Source organism: Geotrypetes seraphini, chromosome 13 (assembly GCF_902459505.1).
Source record: "Geotrypetes seraphini chromosome 13, aGeoSer1.1, whole genome shotgun sequence".
Lineage (NCBI taxonomy): Eukaryota > Metazoa > Chordata > Amphibia > Gymnophiona > Dermophiidae > Geotrypetes > Geotrypetes seraphini.
The window spans coordinates 12,410,339-12,430,470 of NC_047096.1; the positions used below are offsets into that span (position 1 = coordinate 12,410,339).

Consider the following 20,132-nt stretch of genomic DNA (forward strand, 5'->3'; position numbering starts at 1 on the left):
TGTTCAATTCTCTCACTCAACTCAGGCAGCAGCAATACAGCATCAATATTCAGGCAACTCAATACAATCAGCATACAATGCCTTTGAACTGTCTTCTAGAGTTTCTTCAAAGTATGTGGCCGTGAGGAGGCTGGCATGGCTAAGGATAGTGGATATGGACGTTAACCTCCAGGATTGCTTGGCTAATATTCCCTGCCTTGGAAATTAGCTTTTTGGAGATACTATTCATAATGCAACTAAAAAACTTTCAGAGCATGAAAAGTCTTTTAACTGACTGCTCAGACCTAAATCTAAGACCTCTGCCTCCAAGTCTTTCATAACATACCGTAACAATCAGCTTATTCAGTTGAATAGAATCAAGATTAAATGACCAGATAATTTAATCTTGATTCTATTCAATTGTATATCTTTTTAGTAAATTTTTGTTAACCGCATAGAACTTCACGGTCCTGCGGTATAAAACAAGTTACTGAAATTTTAATATCCACGTGTATGCAAATTAATTACCCAAGTATTTGGAGAACAAATGTGTTTTTAGATTTCTCCTAAATTCTTCATAGGCATTAGAGGACATTATCAGATGTTCCAAATTCTTACCCCATAAAGTTGCCTGATATGACAAAAGGTGCTGATAGTATTTTTTAAGTTTACAACCTTTAACAGAGGCGTTATACACCAAAGTCTACTCCTCTTTCCAGGCCACAGCGGAAAAATCAGTGTCCACAGCGCCCTCAAAAGCTTCAGACTTCTGCTGCTCCTAAGTCCAATCAACCTTTTTGACCGACTACTCGAGAGCATAATCTCAATCAACATAACTCTGCCTCTGCCTCTCCCTCTCCCTATTGGAGGTCATCTAACACATTACCATGCTCGTTGGCAGTTAATCACCTCTGATCTCTGGGTTCTCAATATCATTCAAGAAGGTTATTCTCTTCATTTCCTTGACGTTCCTCCAGATCATCCTCCAAGAGAGTTTCCTTTCAATCCTCTGCAGTCCTCTCTTTTTCTCCAGGAAGTCAAATTTTTGCTCATTCTCAATGCTATCATAGAAACATGATGGCAGATAAAGGCCAAATGGCCCATCTAGTATACCTATCCATAATAACCATTTTCTCTTTCTCTCTCTGATAGATCCCACGTGCCTATCTCAGGCCCTCTTGAATTCAGACACAGTCTCTGTCTCCACCACCTCTTCTGGGAGACTGTTCCTTTGGACCAGAAAAACACAGGGTTTTATTTCCGGTATTTCCTCATTCCAAAGAAGACGGGAGGTCTTCGCCCGATATTGGACCTCAGAGCTCTCAGCAAATTTCTTGTTAAAAAGAAATTTTGGATTCTGTCTCTGTACCCACTACTGGATCACAATGATTGATTATGTTCTCTGGATCTCAAGGAAGCTTATACTCACATTCCCATTCACTCAGCCTCTCGCAAGTTTCTCAGATTTCGGGTGGAAAATCATCATTACCAATACAAGGTTCTGCTCTTCGGTCTCGCATCATTTCCCAGAGTTTTCACCAAGTTCCTGGTGGTGGTGGCCGCAGCCTTGAGAACTCATGGTTTCCAAGTCTTTCCCTATCTAGACGATTGGCTCATCAAAGATCCTTCATCTCAAGGTGTTACTGTAGCGACACAACAGACTATATTGTTCCTGCAAAATTTGGGATTCAAAATCAACTTTCCCAAATCTCAGTTGCAGCCTTCTCAGACTCTTCAGTTTATCGGAGCTCTCATAGATACTGTTCAACTCAGGGTGTTTCTTCCTCAACAATGTAAAGATGCTTTGATACAGCTTTGCCATTAAGTTGCTCTCCTAACTCACTCTCAGCGAGACACTTGATGGTCCTTGTAGGTCACATGGCCTCTACAGTTCACGTGATTCCTTTTGCCAGACTTTACCTCCGGATCCTTCAGTGGTCACTGGCTTCTCAGTGGTCGCAGGCTCTAGATCCGCTTTCCCAGCACATTATAGTAACATCTTCTCTAGGGCAATCTCTTCAGTGGTGGATGCTCTCTTCCAATCTTTCCAAAGGTTTGCTGTTTCAAACACCTCATCAGAAGGTTTTCACTATAGATTCGTCAACTTACGCATGGGGAGCTCACCTAGATGTTCTCCGTACTCAAGGTCATTGGTCCACCACAGATCGTCATGATCACATAAATCTATTGGAACTCAAAAGCGATTTTCAATGCTCATAGGGCTTTTCAGCATCTTCAAGATCAGGTAATTCTCATTCGTACCGACGATCAAGTAACCATGTACTACGTGAACAAGCAGGGAGGAACAGGATCTCTTCTCCTTTGCCAAGAAGCCCAAAATATCTGGAAATGGGCAATTCTTCACAACATTTTTCTGAAGGCTGTTTACATTAAAGGAGAGAAAAATTCTCTGGCGGACAAACTAAGCCTCATCCTCCAACCTCACGAATGGATGCTCAATTCACCAACTCTTCATCAAATTTTTTCTCAATGGGGGATTCCTCAGGTAGATCTTTTTGCGTCTCCCCACAACAACAAACTACACCAGTTCTGTTCAAGACTATACTCGCCTCATCGCCTGGAGGCAGATGCTTTTCTCCTGGACTGGATGAATAAGTTCCTCTATGCGTTTCCTCCATTTCCACTTATTCTCATGATGCTTGTCAAACTCAAACATGAATCTGCCACCATGATTCTGATAGCTCCTCGGTGGCCCAGACAATCATGGTTCTCCCTTCTACTTCAACTCAGCAGCAAGAAGCCATTTCTTCTGCCGATTTTTCCTTCTCTTCTTACACACAGTCAAGGTTCTCTTCTTCATCCCAACCTGTAGTCTTTACACCTGACAGCTTGGTATCGTTCGGGCTGACTTCATCTGAACTGTTCTTTCAGCCTATCATAGACAGAAAACTAGCCACAAGACAATGTTATACTCAGAAATGGACTCGGTTTTCTGCTTGGTGCATTCTTCATCATGAGGAGCCACAATGCACCTCCTTGTCCTCGATTTTAGATTATGTTTTTCATTTATCCACATCTGTTAGAGTCCATCTCAGTTCATTACGGCTTTTCATCAACCACTGAATGGAAAACCTCTTTCTGCTCATCCTGTGGTTTCCAAATTTATGAAAGGACTACTCAATGTTAAAACATCTCTCAAACCACCTCCAGTAGTTTGGGATCTCAATGTGGTACTTGCTAAACTGATGAAGCCTCCATTTGAACCAATGTCTACGGCTCATCTTAAATACCTCACTTGGAAAGTAGTTTTCCTCATTTCTCTAACGCCTGCTCACAGAGTAAGTGAACTTCAAGCCTTGGTAGCGGATTCACTATTTACAGTATTTCATCATGATAAAGTGGTACTCCGCACCCATCTGAAGTTCTTACCTAAAGTTGTCACTGAGTTTCGTCTCAATCAATCCATTATTCTTCCAGTATTTTTTCCCAAGCCTCATTCTCATTCTGGAAAAACTGCTGTTCATACTCTGGACTGCACACAAGGATTAGCCTATTGTTTGCAACGGATTAAATTGCACAGATCTTCTCTATAACTTTTTGTCTCCTTTGATTCTAACAAGTTGGGACATCCTGTTTCCAAGAGGACAATTTCCAACTGGTTGGTTGCTTACATCTTGTTTTGTTATGCTCAGACTGGGCTGCTACTGAAGGGTCATGTCACAGCCCACAAAGTTAGATCCATGGCAGCTTCAGTAGCTTTCCTACGTTCTACTCCTATAGATGAAATATGAAAAGCTGCTACTAGGTCCTCGGTTCATACCTTCACTTCTCATTACTGTCTGGAATCGTATTCCAGATGGGATGACCATTTTGGCCAAGCAGTATTACAAAATTTATTTTCTTAATGGCCAACTCTCCCACCATCCCATTTTTGGTTAGCTTGGAGGTCACCCACAAGTGAGAATATGCTGCTTGCTTGTCCTGGGATAAAGCACTGTTACTTACCGTAACAGGTGTTATCCAGGGACAGCAGGCAGATATTCTCACAACCCACCCACCTCCCCTGGTTGGCTTCTTAGCTGGCTATCTGAACTGAAGAGCTGCATGCCTATGTCGGGCGGGAAGGCACTCGTGCATGCGCGGTGTGGTCAGTCGTGAACTTTCTAAAGTTCTTAAAGTGCAAGAAGGTAGGTGTAAGAATAGTAACAGGGTGGGAGGGATGGGGAGGGAGGGATTTCTTATTTATGTAAAGAACAATATGATAAGATTTTCAAGTGATTTGTTAATTGTTGTTATAATTTTTGTACACTTGATGAAAGATTAAAAAATGAATAAAGAAAAAAAAAATATGATATATTGTACTTAAAGTATTCATGAAGGAAAATCAAGTGTGTGTTTATAAGATTATATGTATTTTTCTGATACACTTGTTGTAATATGAAAAAATGAATAAAGAAATTAAAAAAAAAAAAATGAATAAAGAATTAAAAAAAAAAAAGTGCAAGAGCACTTTAGCAGCTGTTCGAACCGGGGTTCCGTGGATGACATCACCACATGTGAGAATATCTGCCTGCTGTCCCTGGATAACACCTGTTATGGTAAGTAACTGTTCTTTCTGTGGCAGCCCTTAGTGAAGGAATGTAGTTAGGGTCTTGAATATACAGTGGATTGCAGCAGTTTCTGCTCTTCTTCTTTTGTATATCCATTTTCCATGGAAGTTATCCTTGACTCCTCTTCCCTCTCTGTGGACTATGTATAATAGTGATTTTGATTTTAGGAATTTTGTGCTAATGATTTTAACAACTTTGATTTTTCAGTTATTTCTTTTTTTTTTTTCAGTTTTACCTTAATGTATTCAATAAATTCAAAAAAAGAAAAGGAGCTAAACAACATCTAGAATTGTAAAACCAAAAGGGGAACAAAAGCTCCATATTAAGGGCTCCTTTTACTAAGCGGTGATAGCGGTTTTAGCGCGTGCTTAATTGCCGCGCACACTAGACCCTAACACCAGCATTGAGCTGGCATTAGTTCTAGCCATGTAACGCGGGTTTAGCGCATGCTAAAACTCTGCGTGCGCTAAAAACGCTATCGCAGCTTAGTAAAAGGAGCCCTAAACGTCAATTTTAATAAGAAAAGAAATATATCCTAGATGGTATCTTAAAATAGTGTTTCCCGTGAGTGCAATCATATGAAACCTTCTTTACAAAATAAAAAAAACCTTAATAAATGGCAAATTAAAAATGATAATGAGCTGACCATTTCAAAGCATAAGTCTTTAAAACATATGCAGTATTTAACTGGGAGCCAATGTAATTGAATAAAGATAGGAGTGACATGATTATGCTTCTTTGCATTACATTGTAACCAAATTTGTTGACAGAATGAATGGAAGAAATGCCTCTTTAAACAATATTATAATAGTCAATATATGAAAGTATAAGTGAAGTAGGTCATTTGAAAATTATATGCTGCTATTCTGGCATTCATCACTGTTCTGGAATATTATTTTCCCAAGTGCTGGGATGATTTCTTAAACTCTTGCCTTCTTAAACTAATTCTACAATTATGTGGTGGCCACTGGTATTCAAAAACCTACTGACCACCCTTGGTTGAATATTGATCTGATATTTTTCAAATTGCAAATATTTTCTGATTCTGAAAAAGACAGGGGGATTTCATCTGCTATTAGATTGTCAAGGTATGAACAAGGTCTGACATTTGTAGTGCAAAGACTAAATTTTTAACATTAACAGTTTAAACACTACTCAAAAAATATTTCTTGTTTCTTCCAGGTTTCCTCAGAGGAGATTTTTAGATGGTCTTTATAAGGCATTCCCTTTCTTATACTGGATTAGAAGATATCAGATTAAAAGCTGGTTGCTTGGGGATTTATTTTCTGGCATAAATACAGGGGTTGTACAAATTCCACAAGGTAAGCAAACAAACAAAAAAAGACAACTCTAATAGCCTGTATGTAATTTATTTTCTGCAAGGCTAAGCAACATGAGCAACTGGATTACATCGGCCCAATGGAGTCCATATAGGAATGCTTCCCAATCTATTCTGGAAGCCTTTGGAAGCTTTATACCACATATATATGTACCTTCCTACCTGCTGCTGTCACATGGGACCCTATTAGTCTTTGTTATTCTGGGAAGCAAGACATACATATGTTCAAGTCCTCAGCTTGTGTTTGTTTGGTGTGTGGGAAATGAGGAAGTAATGTCTGTGCTAGCGGAAACAAATATACCATACCTCCCCCTTCTGGCTCTTAATTCTCACTCGCTACTAGTAATGAGGAAATTGAGATATCAGCTCTATTCACGGGGCAGTATATTGTGAGAAGAAAATGAAGAACAAATGGCAAACTTTGGCCACAATATGAACGGTGTTTCTCAGAAACTGTTCGGATGTAATGACCTCTATTTGCACAACTACTAAATTCTGACTTATAGGGCCAGATTCTGCAAACAGTGCAGTTATTGGTGACTGCCTACAAAAGTGGCGCCATTTACAAAATTAAGGCCATGTCAAAAGTAGACACTGAAAATGTAGGCCATGGTTTTAGAGGCCTACATTTACGGCACCTTCCTGTGACAAGAATTGTGTCTACAGAGGTGCCTATCGACACCTAAGTCCACTTCCAGTGCAAACCATGCCTACTTTTAACATATGTGCTAGTAAGCTCCTTTATAGACAGAACTTGGATGGTGTTCTTTGTAGGCTCTTGCAGATGTCTCCATTTTTAAAAAAATTACTTTTTAATTTGTTTTCAATAACACGGTCAATTAAGATAGATGGCGGTAAGGCACCTACCACTACCTAACTTATGCCACGGTTTTGAGAATCAGGCCCATAATGCTTATCTATTCCTATCCTAGCTGAGATAATATTCAACTACCTTTCTTTTTTTTTTTTTTTTTTTATAATTTCTTTATTCATTTTTAAACTTACATCAAGTATACAATAAATATCAACCAAATATAATACAACATCACTTGAAAAATTTTCAATATCATACACCAAGAAGATTTAACCCCCACCCCCCTCCCAAATTCATATACAACTAATATATACCACATGAAAATAATATCTTACGACAATCATCTATATATTCTTAATGGAAAAACAAGAAATCCCCCCCCCTCAAATCCACATGTGTATTAAGATTGGGAAAAGTTAATCTAATAGATGCTTGCACTGTAATCTAGAAGTGGGGACATTGGATCATCTAATTTTTTATTGCCCCTGCATTAGGAATTTTTGGAATTCAATTTGGTCTCAAATAAATTGCTTATTGGAAAATCATGTGGAAATATCATATGATACTGTTCTGTTCGGTATGTCTATGAGGAAAAAAAGTCAATTAGCACATAACAATAAGCTTTTGATGATAAAGACAGGTGTTGCTATGCAACATATTACTAACAACTAGAAAAATTATAGTAATCTCAATTATACATTTTGGTGGAATTCCCTGTGTCATATTTACAAGATGGAAAGAGCAATTGCAATACAGAAAGGAAATTATAAAAATTTTTTAAAGATATGGAGACCGATGGTTGATTTTTGTAGTGAATAGGCATCATTTTTCTTTGATAATATATATAGGGGGGGATTGGAAGATAAGATGTAGCGAAATTGAAATTTTGAAGGAATATGATAGTTTTAATGATTGTATAGAAAGATGGGAGGGGGGAGGGTTTTTAATTAATTTACATATTAAGAATATAATGTATGATGTTCAAGTGTTATATGATAGTATTTCATGTTGTTCTTTTTATAGTGACGGATCTTGATGTCGCTCATACTTCGCTGCCACTATACAGTTTCTTTGTGACTTTTTGTTTTTTTCCCTCTATTTTTATTTTTACCATGGACCCCTGACGAAGGTTTGTCTGAAACACGGACCGTGTCGGGTCCCCTGATTGGTAAAAGGGTTTGCATATAATTTTTTGTCACAAATAAATTTTGCCTGCGTCTTGTACAGATCTGCAGTTTTGTCTTGTTTGCTCTTGGTTGTTTTTTACTGCAGTTTAGGTTGGAACTCTTCTTTTTTGTTTTGTTGCTTTGAAAAAGAATAAAGAAATAAAAAAAAAAAAGATTGGGAAAAGTGTAACTTATTCATTACTATAATTTAATAAAGGTCCCCACACATCCTTAAATTTATTATAATAACCTTTTTGAACAGCCAACGCTCTTTCCATTTTATACACATGACAAACTGAAGACCACCAAAAACAATAATTCAGTCTTTTACAGTCCTTCCAATTATGTGTTATTTGTTGGATGGCAACTCCTGTTAATATCAATAAAAGCTTGTTATACGGATTTTTAAATAAAAAAAAGAAAACAGGTCTTAGGGATATTTGGAGTATTGAGATTGGTCAGACAATTTCTGAATCTCAATGGCCACGATTTTGGTCCTGGAGATTAAGATCTACAAGGTCAGCATCTATGAATCAAACATGGTTGTTTTTATTACATAGAGTGTTCTGGACCCCAACGCGCCTGCAAAAAATAGATAGTACTAGATCTAATAGATGCTGGCATTGTAAATTGGAAATTGGGACGTTAGATCATTTAATCTTTTTCTGTCCCTGTGTAAACGCATTTTGGAATTCAATTTGGCCCCAAATTAATAAGTTACTAGAAAATCATGTAGGACTCTCATATGACACTATATTATTTGGCACTGCAATGAGAACTAAGAGTCCGATTTCAGCAAACAATAATAAGCTATTACTAATATTAACAGGAGTCGCCATGCAACAAATTACTCAAAATTGGAAAGATTATACCAAATTAAATTATACGTTCTGGTGGAATTCTGTCTGTCATATTTATAAAATGGAAAAAATAATAGCGTTACAACAGGGAAATCTTCCTAATTTCAAGAAAATTTGGCAACCATTGACAAATTATTCTAATGATTAGTTTCTTAGCACAATGATAAAAATTATATATGAATGGGGTGGGAATTGATTAATTAATGGAAACATATTATATAAAAAGGGGAAGGGATTTATATTCTATATGTTATTGTATAATCTTTATCATATTATATTTTAAATAATATGAATTATTAATGATAAAATTTTGATATGTAATAATTGATAATATTATATATGAATCAAATATTGTAAGAATGGAAAATTTATAAATAAAAATTAAAAAAAAATAAAATAAAATAAAAGCTTGTTATTATTAGCAGATATTTGACATTTAGCTCTCATAGATATGCCAAATAAAATTGTGTCATGTGACAATGCTACCTTTCTTTAAATTAGGCCCCTTATTTTCTAACTGCTGTTACTCTTTCTTATTTATCTATATGTTCCATTTTTGCTTACACCTTTATGCTATCTATATTTTTTTTATTGTGTATTGTGTTGACATTGTTACGTAGCAACTATAGCATACTTTGTATTGTCACTTGTATGCTATAATTGTCTATTGCCTATGTTTGGCTTATTCTTGCTGTAAACCACCTTGAGTTAATTCCTTCAGAAAGACAGTAAATAAAACAATAAAAAGCCCACTGGGACCAAAGTATCAATCTGCCCTCTTCTCACATTTTATAAGTAAGGCATTTTGAGTATCTAACTCTATCTTTTCTAGGAGTTTACATTAATCTGCTATACAACCTTTTAATGGTTGATATATCATTTCACAGTCCTGGCTGGAATTCTCTTCTCATACAGACTACAAGTTGCCTAGATCCTTAGAACAGTGTTCTTCAACTGCTGGTCCTCATAATTTTCTGCCGGTCCGGCACCTTCATTGGGCCCAAGACAGTGTTCTGCAGCCGCCGGTCCACGGTGCGATCAACGCTGGCTCCCTGAGTACTGCAGTGCACAAAGCCGTGGGAAAAGGCTCCGATGCGCGTCCTGCACCTGAACCGGAAGCCATATCTCTGATGTTGGAACGTTAGAGAGAGGCTTCCAGATGAGGCACGGGATGTGCACGAGGAGCCTCTGCCCACAGCTTTGTGCAATGCAGCACTCGGGGAGCCAGCCCGAAGACGCCGCGTTGATCGCACCATGGGGGCATGTTAGAAGGCAAGGCACAGCATGGAGGGAGAGAGATAACAACGGTAGGGGGAATGCTTTTATTTTTTTTATTTAGTGATTGATTTACATCTGCTGTCTGTTCAGGAAGAAATGCATTTGTTTCTTTTCCTCTGGGGTTGTACTGCTTGCAGAGTCTTGCATCTTAGGGTTTGTTTGTAAATATTAGTACTTTTAGTTTTTGGTCCTGCATTTGCTTGGGGTTATCTGTTTTCTGGTAGGAATGAATGTTGAAAAGCATATAGTGTGCTTTGTGTATTTTAATTTTGTGGTTAACCATTATGTGTTGTTAATACGATTATATTGTGTGTGTGTGTGTGTGTGTGTATATATATGAAAAATGAATGGAAAAAATGGTGTTACAATTAGTACTATTATGGGGGCGGGGTCTGGGGCAGAGATTGGGTGGAGATAGGCAAGACTTATCCCAGTGTTCTTCAACTGCCGGTCCATGGACCAGTGCTGGTCCACAAAATAATTATTTTATTTCCGCCGGTCCATAGGTGTCAAAAGGTTGAAGAACACTGCCTTAGACAGTGAGTCAGGTTGGACCACTGAGGTTCACAGTGTTGCAGAAGGAATGCCAAATTTCAACACAGTGTGCTTCTTCAGAAAGCTCAAGTTTCAAGTTTAATTAATTTTAATATACCGACCATCGACGTGCACCTGGCCAGTTTACAATGCTAAAAATGAAAGGTTAAAATAAATTTTTGTAGGGGGGGGAAATGTGAACATTAAATAGACAAATTACAAATACGAACATGAACTTGAGGGTAAAGGGGGAGGGGAAGTTTATAATTACATCATTAAAAACAAATTAATTAAAGGGAAGGGGGGGAGGATATAACACCAGGAATGGGGGTTGCTTCTTAAAAGCAGTTCGTGTTTATTTTGCAGACCGTTGGAAAGGAAATATTTAGATGCTATGGTATGCATCTTGGAATAAGAACGTTTTTAGTTTAGTCTTGAATTCATAGAGTGAATTTTCGAGGCAGAGTTGAGGTGGCATGGCATGCCATAAAGTTGGAGCTACAATGGAAAAGTTAGTTTTTCTAGTGTAGTAGAATTCTTTGATGGAAAGTATGGTCAGTAAATTCTGATCAGCCAATCTAAGGGTCTGGGGAGGGTAAAAGGAGATGATGAATTTATCAAGAAAAGATGGGAGATGCGAAAGTTTGATTTTAAAGACCAGCATTAAAGTTTTATAGGTGATGCGGTAGATGATGGGTAGCCAGTGAGCTTCTCACAGAAGAGGAGTAACATGATCATATTTACTAACCTTATAGATAAGTTTGATTGTCGTATTTTGAATGAGCTGCAGGGGAAGGGGAATCAATAATCTAAAGAGATGCGGGTTGATATTTAAAGTGATTTAACCGTCCAGGAATGGCTCCTAGCTGGTTAAATTGCCTGTTCAGAGCTAATCGTTAATTTTCTGCAGCATTTAACCGGTTAGTGTTGCTGAAAATATCAAGTTAGCGCCAAACCGAAAGCCAACTATTTTGGGGGTGTTTTGGATGCGGAGTGCTGATATTCAGCCCTTACCAACCAGATTAATGGCATAAATGGGACCACCTATCTTTATGTGGTAACCCATTGCTGATTAAGGGCTAACTCACTTAATAGGTTATATGTTAGCTGGCTTCGCAAACCTGGCTATTCACTGCTGATGACCAGACATGGCCTGGCATTGAATATCTGGGTTTAATGCCAGTGGTGGTCAGCAAAATATTGATCTCGGCTGGTTGAATATCAGGCCCAAGGAAATTTTTCTATTAGTTGTTTGAACTGGTGTATGTTCTTATTTACAGAGATGATAGCAAGCATGTTAATGAAAACTCCACCTATCAATGGAATCTATTCATCTTTTATCAGTTCAGTGATATATGCCCTATTGGGAACCTCTCGACATATCTGCTTGGGTAAGTAGTCTGCAGTCTGCAGGTCATGATTGAGACATGTTTGCAGAGCTGTGCAAGGTTTAGTTTTTTATTTTTCTTGAGGCACCGTATGGATTAAGGACTTTATAGACTGATTTAAGTCAGTGAAATTTAATTAATGAGTACAGGGTGTTTGATCAGTTAAAGGGGACTTATATGCAAATTTATCTCAAGTTCACCAGGGATTATCATCGCAAATAGCACCGCAAAATGCCAGGCAGGAATCACTCACAAACATCATATTAAACACCCTGTGGCCAATCAAATCTATAATAGTAAAAATTTCATTACATATTTAATTTAATGTTTTAAAACGTACTATACCCTGGTGCCTGAATAATTTAATTCAAGAAATCAAAATCACTGTTACAGTATTGCATCATTTGAAAATCATTCCTACAGTGCCAAAATAATTTATCAGTCTTTCAGCAATCAATAAGGCTACTGAAAGAAGGAACTTAACTTAATCAAAAGACCACTATCATTCGTCAGTCAAGGAATGTTTGTATTAGGGAGTGCCAGCTGATCGCCCTACAGAGCCCCTTTTCATGTCCTTCATCAGGGGCAACTCCTGTTGCAATTTGAGTGAAAATGCTGGTTCTCTGCGGCACAGCTTGGCTGTAAATGAAAGCGAGAGTACTTAAGTATTCAGGAGAGCTTCGTGCCCTCGCACTCCAGCCGATCCAGATTCTAACTAAGGCAGAACGGGACTTAAATCTAATATAATAAAACGCTAGGCCGCGCATGCGCATTCCCATCTGCGTGTGCCGATTTTCTGTGAGCTGTAGGGCACCGCAGATAGGAGTGCGCATGCGCGCGAAACTCTCTCTCTCCCTCCCCCCGAGGTGGATGTCGGCCGCGGCGGCTGTTGGCTGCCCTAAGCTCGCGCTCTCTTCCTCCCCCCCCCCCCGAGGCGGATGTCGACCGCGACGGCCCGAGTCGGATGTCGGCCGCGGCGGCTGCTGGTCGCGGCGGCTGTCAGTGGCTGCAGGCCGCGGCAGCCAACCCGGAAAGCATTTTAACATAAGTAGGGCATGGAGTTCAGGAGGAAGGTATGGGGGGAGGAAAATACTGCACAGGGAAGTGGGGTGGGAGGGAAATGCTGCAACACATGGAAATGGAGGGGCAGAAAAGGGGTTGATGGACAGGGGAAGAGGTGCTGATGAACAGGGAGAGGGCAGAAAAATGAAGACAGGCCTACTGCTGGACAGGGGGAGCAGGAAGGAGGTGATGATGGACAGGGGGAGGTAAAACAAAGGAAGAAGGGCTTCTGCTGGATAAGGTGAGCAGTGATGGGGTGGTGGAGGACACAGGGGAGGTAAAAGGAAGGGAGAATGGACAGGGGGAGCAGGCAAGGGGTGGTAGTGGACAGCCAAGGAAAAAAAAAAAAAGACAGACAGAAATACAGAAAGCGGCTAAGGAGAGAGAAAAAAAATAAAGACAGACACACACACATATATTCTAGCACCCGTTAATGTAACGGGCTATAAGACTAGTCAGTCTATAAAGCCCTTAATCCATAAGGTGCCTCAAGAATAAGAGAGCAGGTATTTTATTATTCACTTGAGTATCTTGACCCCCTCTCATTTAGAGTAGGCTTTAAAATTTTTAGTTTTTCATTTACAAGTAATCTAAATGTTTTCCATATTTGAATCAATGTAGCTTGCTATAAAAATATAATGTAAAATGAGAAAGAAGGGATTCCTGCTTACAGATGCTGGTCAAAATTCAACCCCACAATTTTCTAAAACTGATGTAGATACTGTACTGCATGTTTGTTAACTTTGGAAAATCAATAAAGATTTAAACAAATGTCTTACATACACTAGTTACAGGTATTCCTACCTTGGTCCCTTTATTTTCTAAACTTTCAGCTACAGGTCATATAGCTTCAAAAATATATAAGATATTCATTAAATCCCTTCCTTACAAATCACACTTCCTTACAAAAATCTTGGGAACAAGACCTGGACTGCCGTAAACAGGACAGACAATGGTCTGTCATCTGGTCTAAAATCATCAGAGCTATCCTCTCTGCTAACTCGATACAATCCATGTTTTTCTTATATCATAAAACAAATTGGGGCATGGCTTGGAGGTGCACGCGAATGGTTGGGTGAAGAGAGAGCTCCCGCTGAATACAGACATTTCTTAACAAAATAGTGTCGGAAAAGTTTTAAATAGCTGTTTTTATAAAAATAATAGGGTACTATGGCATCTGGGAAGCAAAGCAAAGCAGAAGCCACGATGCTAAGTGCTGGAAAAAGATCGAAACCAGATCCAGAACCGGTAACTCTGTTGAAGGCTACTTTACCAAAAGACTGTAAATGTGATGTGGAAATAATTAAAGAGCTTAAAGCAATTAAAAAAATTGTTTTGATGAACTCAAAAAAATTAAGCGATTTACAAGAGGAAGTCTCTACGCTAAATAAGAGAACGGAGGTAATAGAAATAAAAGTAAGCCAACTGGAAAAGAATGTGGAGAGTTTTGAAAAGGAAAGAAGGCAGTTTAAAGTGGACAGAGAGAAACTTACAATCCTTACCAAGGAGCTGGAAGAGTGTTCAAACAAAATGCGAAGGTCTAATTTACGACTATTAGGTGTACCGGAAGGGGTGGAAAAAGGGAACCCGATTTCCTTTGTGGAAAATTTCATCATGAAAGTCCTGCCTTTAAAAACAAAACATCCAATTGAAATTGAGCGTGCGCATAGGGTGCCTATGAGAAGACCAGAAATATTTGTAGGTCCTCGCCTGATTATTTTTAAGCTTTTCAGATATCAGCACACCTTAGAAATCATACGGCTGGCAAAAGAGAATCAAAACTTAAGGTGCCAAGATGCGAGGATACATATTGTACCGGACTTTGCAAAATCCACTGCAGAAAAAAGGAAACAGTTTTTGGACTTAAGACCATCTTTAAGGGAAATTGAAGCAAGGTACGGTTTACTGTATCCTGCTATCATGAAAGTAACGGTAGACAATAAAACACTTAGTTTTAACCATCCTGATAAACTAAAGATGTTTTTAAATCAACAGGAACAACCTATGAATGAATGAAGATATCTATTATGGTGCGATTTCCTTAGATTTTGTTTATTTGAGCTTATATATTTAAAGTATAAAAGTTGGTATTTCAAAGGATTATATGATTTCTAACGGGTAAAGAATGTTTGCGAGGAACCTGAGGTTAACGGAATTCATTTGGAATCCTAAAGTTTACTAAGTAGAAGATGGAGTTCAATGCAAATATAGGGGCTTTTGTTGAAATACCCCCTAAGGTGACTGAGGTGAAATAAATCTGGCTTGTCAAAATGATCATTCTGTAACATAATAAATGATGAAGCGGCTATTCTAGAAATTAAAGTTTTCAGAATTGAATACAGGTTATACATAATGTAATATGAGTGTCATATTACAGATGGAAAGGGAATGACATCTTCAGCCATGAAATGGTTGTAGCCATCTTCAATTAGTACTTCAGAGGAATGGAAATGTATGCAATCAGTATCAGCCATTCTGGAAGAAGACTCTAGATCAGTTCATTAAAGGCAAGCTGAAGAAGAATCTGAATTCTCACCTAAATCCTAGCATATTGCTGGTTTGCTCTCAGGATATTATTCTGTTTATTCTGCTTTACACTCAGTGTATATCCTAAGATTATTGCTAGATCATCTTCAAGAAAGTGTCGGCATTGGGATAGCATGTCCTGATGGTACAGTTTTATGGTTCCCAAGCCTGGTTGAATATGTGATCAAATGTGATATATCTGCTCTTCAGAAAATTCTATACCATCACATGAAAGCTAAGGGAAGCCTTTTTACAGCTGGCTATGAGAAAGACAAAAAGGGGGAATGGTGGTGCAAAGTCACTAATGATCACCATTATGCAGTTGAGAAAAAATGTAATTATCCTTATATGTTTTCAGCATATTGAGGTAAAGTGATAGCACCCCGCCCCAATAGATTAGAAAAGCTTTGAAGGCTGGGATACAAGGCTGAATGAGATTATGTTATCTGCTGTATTTATGTTTGCTGAAATGGACACAAATGCCTTATTACATTAGGGACTTCTATTCCGCAGTTCAAGGCGGATTACAAAAGAGCTAACTGGACATTTCCAGTGAAGTTACAACAGTTTTGGGTTTTGTTTTGTTTTTTGATTAGAAGGGAGGAGAGGTACCTGGATTAATTCCGGAAGAACTTGCAAATTGGATATTAAATTGACTGTACGTTACTGTGTGATATAACAAATAGATTACAGTTAGAGTACAAATAAGATTATGTTACATTTCAGGGATCTGGTTGGTGTTTTGGGGAGGAAGAGATTATTTAAGTGGAAGTTTTGGGGGAGAATTTATCTAGGAGGAGGGGGAAGGGTTAGGTTAAGATATCTGGATAAATTTTTTGAAAAGTAGGGTTTTGATTTCTTTTCGAAAAGTTTTGAAGTTGCCCGTTGCCATCAATTGAAACTCCATATGGTAAGGAAACTCCATATGGTAAGGAAACTCCATATGGTAAGGAAACTCTATATGGTAAAACCGTTCATCAGGACTTCAATCAAATCAAATTTCCATGCAGTATGTAGTCACTTACTGAGGAGCGTTGGCTCTGTGGAGGTTTGAGAGTACTTAACTCATTCTGGGATGGTGAAGATTCCACGTACAGGTTCTTTGAGATTATCCTTTTTGACCCATTTCACAAAGTCATAAGTCGCAACTTTGATACTCAGTAGTTCACAAAGTCAGTCCACAATCATAGTGAGAAGCGGGACTAGCATTAATTGGCAATGAAGAGCCCTAGCCTTGACAAGTGCCACAAGTTACATATCATCTTTGGTGGTTCATCATGTGCAGTATGGGAAAGACGCAATACCCTACAACTCCATCGATATAGATATTGTCCGGAATTTGATATAATATGAACTATTATCTCTTGACTGAGTTTTTATCTCTGCAGCAGGGTGACAGATAATTTTCAAAATATATGCAATGGTAGAAGATAGTATATGCATATTTGTACACTTGCTTATAATAACCTCAGGTTCACTGGTTATGAGGAAAAGATCTTGAATGAAATGTTTTATATGAAGGGATTTATTTTTTAAGTATTTGAATGTATGTTGTTTTTATTTCTTGGGATATTCAATTTATATTAATTTTATTTAGTTCTCTTGAGTGTGTAAGATCAACTTTTGATTTACATTTTATGTATATTTTTATTTAAGAAAATAGGATAAATGAATTTATTAGGTCAAGTACTAATTGAAGGATATCTATGGAGGAAATATAAAAAGAGAAAGGGAAAAAAGAAAATATATATATATAGTTAAAATTATATACAATAGTATATTTTAGTTACTACAATTATAAGTGATCAATTATTTTGTTATGGTTCTGAGGGGCTGTTATTATCTTATTTACTAAATATAAGTTTCAGTATTGATTGAAAACATAATGATAGTAGATGTCAAGGGCTTTGATTGATTTCATGATATATTACAAATAAGATTGATATAAAATTGATTATTTTAATATATAAATGATTTATTTTTGAGGTCTGTTGGGGATTTATCTTGATTTATCTGATATTATATGTGCGGTTCCAAGTTTTTAAAGTTATTATTAAGGGAGGGTAAGGGTGGGTGGGATGTTAAGAGGGAAGGGATTGATTTGATGAGGTGTTTTATGCAAGAGGGAAGTATATGGAAAATGGTGTATATTCTGATTTTATTAATTGTTTTATTCTATGATAAATGGAAGAGTCTTATTAGAATTATTATATATAATGGAGATTAAATTATTTTTTCTTAATGTTAATGGCCTCAATCACCCAGTAAAAAGAAAAAAAATGCTTACATTCTTGAAAAAACAAAGGGCTGATATATATTATATACAAGAGACGTATCTTTCGGCTATAGAATCGAAGAAACTCGAAGGGGATTGGGTGAAACATTGTTTTTTTGCCCCTGCAGTTGGAAAAAAAGCGGGATTGCCATCTTAATAAATAAAAAATGTTTATCTTCCTTTCAATTGATTGATTTTGATCATTTGGGAAGGTAGATTAATGTAGAAATGAGTATGGGAATTAATACCTTGGCTTTATTTAATGTTTATGCCCCTAACTTGAATCAAATGTAATTTTTTAAGAATTTACAACAATTATTACTTCCACTGGCTGCTTCTAATTTGGTTGTAGCTGGAGATTTTAACGCTGTAATGGATCCTTTTATGGATAAAAAACTAAGTAAAAATATAAAATCATTAGGTTTAGATAATCTGACACAATCTTGTGATTTGAAAGATATATGGCGTATACTTCATTTTAATGATCAGGAATTTTCTTTTTGTTCACAAGTTCTTTTCAAGAATTGATTATATTTTTGTATCAAATTCATTGGTACAAGAAGTGAAGCAAGCTTCCATTGACCCAATTATTTTATCTGATCATGGAGGAGTGTGGATTGATTTTAAACTTTAAGATAAGATTAATAATAGATCGATTTGGAGGTTTGATAATACATTGATTGCAGATTCAATATTTCTTGAGGAATTTAAATGGAAGATAATTGAATTTTTTCAAATAAATACTATAGAGGAGATTAGCAAGGAAATATTATGGGATGCATTTAAAGCCATTATAAGAGGTAATATTATTTCATATTCTGCATATATTAAAAAACAAATTGAAAAACAATTTTCTAATTTGGAAAAATAAATTAAACAATTGGAAGCTAAATTAGTAATTAAATGGAAACAAGATACTTTACAGACTTTTAAAAGCAAAGGGTAAATATAATGAGTTATCCTCAAAATTAGTAAGAAAATATATATTTTCTCAGCAAACACTGTATTATGGAAACTCAAATAAGGTGGGAAGATTACTAGCAAATTATCTTAAAGCAAAGAAAAGAAGAACAAAAATTATAGCAATAAAAGGTGAGAAAGGATATACATACTCTCAGATAGAAAATATATTAAAGCAATTTTTAAATTTTTATAAAGATTTGTATTCTTCCGAGTCTTATGATGATAAAACTAAAGATGGCTTAGAATTTTTAAATCTTATTGAGGGTCTGAGGATTCCTGATCACATAAAAAAAAGTTTAGATGAGCCTATATCATTAAAAGAATTAGAAAACAGCATTGAAGTCTCTTAGAGTTGGATCCGCTCCAGGTGGGGATGGTTTTATAGTGGAATTTTATAAGTTATTTCAAAATTATCTATTATCCCAATTATTAAATTTATATCAGTCTCAACTAAGTAAAGGTTGCATTACAGGTACTATGGCAGAATCCATGACTATTGTTTTGCCAAAGCCAAATAAAGACCCAACTTTGGTTTCAAATTACTATTTCTTTAATCAATGTGGATGGAAAATTATTAGCTAAAGCATTGGCAATGCGGTTGGCTAAGGCTCTCCCTTTCATCATTGATGTGCATCAAACGGGATTTATTGCGAATAGGCATTCTTCTAATAATACCAGATTGGCTTTTCACACATTAAATTTAACAAAAGACATGAATGAACCAGCGTTTATGGTTTCTTTGGATGCAGAGAAAGCCTTCAATAGAGTGGAATGGACATTCATGTATCAAGCAATGGAATGGTTTGGTATAGGTTCAGGATTTATACAAATGATTCAAATACCGACCTCAGCAGTTTACATTCCAAGTTACAGTAAATATAGGCCGAGGCGGTTTATATTCTAAATTATATTCCATATCAAAGAAAAATCAATTCCTAAAGAGAGGAGATGAAAAGAAATGAAAGAAAAGAAATTACAGCTTCCAATATGTAAACAGGTCTATAAATACTGATAGAAATATGTCTATATTATTATAAAATATGAATATAAGAATGATATGTTGTATTTAAAGTGTTACATGAAGGAAAATCAAGTGTGTATTTATAAGATCATATGAATTTTTCTGATACACTTGTTGTAAATATGCAAAACTGAATAAAGAAATTCAAAGCGAAAAAAGAAATATGTCTATACATTTTGAGCATATCAATGTTTCATTTTGCATTTGCATGCTTTTTTGTAGAGGTGCTACACAGATGCATATTCTGCATTTCAAATGCAGCAATTTGAGAAGAGTTTTTGAGGTCCCATTCAACTGGGTCACTGCTTTGCTACATTCCACAGGTCCTAGATTGCTCTGATAAGGATGTTAAGGAA

General features: G+C 36.8%; 1 protein-coding gene across 10 annotated transcripts in view; it reads left to right on the forward strand.

Moving 5' to 3' along the window:
* The window catches only part of SLC26A8 (solute carrier family 26 member 8), a 138,534-nt gene that overhangs the window by 8,625 nt on the left and 109,777 nt on the right, over positions 1–20,132 (forward strand). For all 10 annotated transcript variants that reach the window (XM_033917323.1, XM_033917322.1, XM_033917331.1 and 7 more), the window contains exons 3-4: positions 5,733–5,872; positions 11,822–11,932. In XM_033917323.1, coding sequence (XP_033773214.1) covers positions 5,733–5,872; positions 11,822–11,932 — 251 coding nt within the window. The remainder of the gene's footprint in view (positions 1–5,732; positions 5,873–11,821; positions 11,933–20,132) is intronic.